Below are 3,468 nucleotides of genomic sequence, written 5' to 3'. Positions count from 1 at the left end.
ATTGAACCCACGCTGCTGGTCTTGTTCTGCATTACAAGCCAGCTGTCTTAGCCCACTGTGTAAAACCAGCCCCAGTTGAAATGAGATTTTATTTAAATACCCGAAATACTTGGTTGAGCCGAATAAATTACAGTCACCAGCTTTGTAGCTTTAAAACACAAATAATCTTTTATCATTTACAGTATTATAACGGGAGAAAATGCAACTGGCTATCTACTCCCCCCTCCCCCCCCCCCTACTATCTCACCCCACTCTTTATACACACAGTCAAACAACACAGAAGGGAAAGGGTGGTGGAAAGGGAAAGAAAATACAAAGAAAAATAAAAGGATAAGTATCTCTGATGGACTGGGATGACATCCAGTCAATATCTTTCTGAAGTTCAGTCTTCTGTTTTGGTACTTCTTCCTTCTAGGCTTGAGGCCTAGATGGTTTTCTCTTGCAAGATTGTCTACTTTGTCTACAGACTCAGCATCATTTCAGATTTACAGCAAAGGGTTTGCCAGTCACTCACTGCTTTCAGAACAATCAAGCAGTTCTTTCGCGTCAGCAAGCAGGAGAAAGAGGAAGAGTTCCGTTCACTTCCAAGGTCTAAACACTTTTGCTAAATTCTCTCTGAAAGCATCATTAGGAACCCATCACTGACTGTTGTCAGGCAGAACACGGTCCCTGGCCAACCCACAGGTTGCCAGTTAACTAATTGAACTGACTCCCTCCACAACCCGATTCCTAAGATCCACTTTGTGTCGGGAAGTCTGCAGAGTCTGGTTTCTCCTCTCCAAAATACAAAACATGGGAACAGTGTGGTGGCAGGCAGGCTGCTTCAACTATGAATCTTCTGCATAAAGGTACAGCCCAACTCTGGGTCCATGGGACAAAATAATAAAAGAAAAGAAATGAGACCAAAGAAATAAACTGAAAGGACTCCTGCATCACATTGATTTTTTGTTGGGTTTTCACACGGGAAAATAATGTACAAATGTTTTAAAAATCGAATTGGCAATAAAATGCTATTTAAGCTTTAAGTATTTTGAAATATTTGATCGTGAAATAATGAGGATTTGTCATATATTTGGCAAAGAGCAAGAGAACGGATTAAATACTGCAGATTACACAGGAAACCAACTTCTAATTGTATGAAGTGAGGAGGAGTCAGATTGCCCATCCTCCTCGCTACCTGCCAGTGCCCCCACTCTCTGATCTGAACTCCTGGCTCGTTCTCTGCAAATCTTTCACCGCTCAGGTTGTCCGCTTCCCGGGTCATCATCTCACTGGGAACATATGAAAGAGCTGGTTATAAGAAAGAGCTCATCTTGTCGTTCCCACAGAGGAAGCGTACATTCACTGGGTCACTTAGAGAGGCACTTCAGCAAGGCAGATCCGAATTGCTGGTAAGTCCAGCAGCAGTCCTTCATCAGTGGTAGTATGCGGGGGGAGGGGGGGGGGTTACTCGGCGGGTCTGGTAGCAACTGTGGAGAGAGTTGGACTCTGAATGATCCTTCCACGGAAAAGGGTCATACAGACTCGATACCTTAACCTTAACTCTGTTTCCCTCGCCACAAATGCAGTATTTTCTGTTTTATTTCAGCTTTCTAGCACTTAGCAGTATTTTGCTTTTGTTTATAATATGGGACGGTGCGGGCAGGGAGGTGGAGGAATTTGCATTTGGATAGCGCCTTTCGGGAGACCAAGGCGTCTACAGGCTTCAGGGACCAATGAAGGGCTTCTGAAGTCAAGTCACACTTCCGAAGGGTGAGCAAGGCTCACAGGGAGATTCCTTGTGTGTGTGGAGGGGGCGAGGGGTGTGTGTGTGTGTGTGGGTGGGTGGGGGGGGGGATATTATCCAATAGTTTGAATACTTGTCCTCGGCTTCTTTCAGGGATGGATTCTCCAGCCAACTGCTCGTGGAAAGCGCCTGAATGGTCACATCAGGTGGTGATGCTTGTGTTCAGTTTGCCGACCATTTGCGTTGGGCTAGTATTGAACGGAGTGGCCCTTTGCCTAATCTGGTGTAAAATCAAGGAGCGGACAAAGTCCACCATCTACATGACCAACCTCATCATCTCAGACAGCCTGCTGCTCTTCTCTCTGCCTTTCAAAATCTACGCTTACTATGTCCGCCAGGAGTGGCCACTGGCGAGGGGCTTCTGCCAGCTCCTGGAGTCCTTCTGCTTCGTCAACACGTACGCCAGTATCCTGCTGACAACCCTCATCTGCGCCGACCGCTACCTGGCCATAAAGCATCCTTTCCTCAGCAGAGCCATCACGTCCCCCAGGAAAACGGCGGTGATCTGCGCCGCCATCTGGATGTTGGTGTGCCCGTGGACCAGCCACATCTTCCTCAGCAGCGATTCCCGCTCCTGCTTTTACCGCCTCTCGCCGCGAGTCTGGAGGCTGGGCTTCATCTCCGCCTTGGAGGTGCTCTTCCTGACCTGCGCCTCCCTCATGATGTTCTGCTCGCTGCAAATCATCCGCAGCCTGAAGGTTAAGGCCAGCGAGAGCCGGGAGGAGTGGGCGGACAAATCCGCCAAAATCATCCTCTCAAACCTGCTCACCTTCCTGATCTGTTTCACCCCCCATCACACGGTGCTGCTGCTGTACTCCTTAGCGACCAATGGTTTCCTCTCGGACAGGTATCACGAACCTTTGCGGAGCGCCCTGCAGTTTTCCATGTACCTGGCCAACGTGAACTGTTGCTTGGACGCAATTTACTATTTCTATGGCATCAAGGAATTGCGCCAGTCAAACTCCCGGCTCATCCCAAACTCCAGCACCCAAATGGTTACCTGCGAGGCAATAGCGGATTCGACAGCAGACCCCCCCTCTCAACTCTTAAAGTCACATTAACCTTCACCCCAGTACTGCTGCCCTACTTTTCTTTGCATCGGTGATCTATTTTTATGGCTTTTAAAAACACACACAAAATATTATCTATCATCTCTGCCTCGTTCGCATACAGGTCGACAGGCCAGCCTGAAACTGCTGCTGGTTATTTATCTCGTTCGTCTCTAACTTCCTGAAACGATTGACCAGAAAAGTTTTTTAAAAGTTGACCTCAAATATTTTTATTGATCAGCAAGATGGAGGAGGTTGCACACTGATGTGTGACAGCAGAAGAATTTGATGTGGTAATTGGCTATGTTGTCTGTCTCATGGTGTTGCTCAGTTGAACAATAAAATGATCAGCTGTCATTTCTCTAGATGCCACGTTTACAGGGAAATGAACGATTCTTGTGTGGATGCATTAAGTCTTTCTAAATATGTACATAAATATGGAAAAAAAAGAACTCCAATAGTGGCTTCAATCTCTAATTAGATTGAACAAGAAAGAAATCTGAATGAAAAAACACTTCCACCATTTCAAACATCCGAGGCATGTGACTAGATAAGATAGGCTATTTAACCTGTAAATGATGTATATAAATGTTGTGTCACTGCACGGTGGCACGGTACAGTGCTGCCTCAAGC

The 3,468-nt window shown here is 46.6% G+C and overlaps 1 protein-coding gene across 1 annotated transcript; it reads left to right on the top strand.

Moving 5' to 3' along the window:
* The first annotated feature begins 1,212 nt into the window (after positions 1–1,212).
* On the top strand, positions 1,213–3,230 carry LOC140389330 (G-protein coupled receptor 35-like). The gene is made up of 2 exons (XM_072473493.1): positions 1,213–1,391; positions 1,880–3,230. The coding sequence occupies exon 2, from the start codon at positions 1,882–1,884 to the stop codon at positions 2,845–2,847; it is 966 nt and encodes a 321-aa protein (XP_072329594.1). The 5' UTR covers positions 1,213–1,391; positions 1,880–1,881; the 3' UTR covers positions 2,848–3,230.
* The last annotated feature ends 238 nt before the right edge of the window (positions 3,231–3,468 follow it).

The sequence above is a fragment of the Scyliorhinus torazame genome, chromosome 14 (assembly GCF_047496885.1).
Source record: "Scyliorhinus torazame isolate Kashiwa2021f chromosome 14, sScyTor2.1, whole genome shotgun sequence".
NCBI lineage: Eukaryota > Metazoa > Chordata > Chondrichthyes > Carcharhiniformes > Scyliorhinidae > Scyliorhinus > Scyliorhinus torazame.
Note: the sequence above shows the minus strand (reverse complement) of the source record. Positions and strands in the feature narration are given on the sequence as shown.

Coding starts and splice junctions, on each gene's coding strand:
- LOC140389330 (XM_072473493.1), top strand. CDS start 1,882: ATGGATTCTCCAGCCAACTGCTCGTGGAAAGCGCCTGAATGGTCACAT.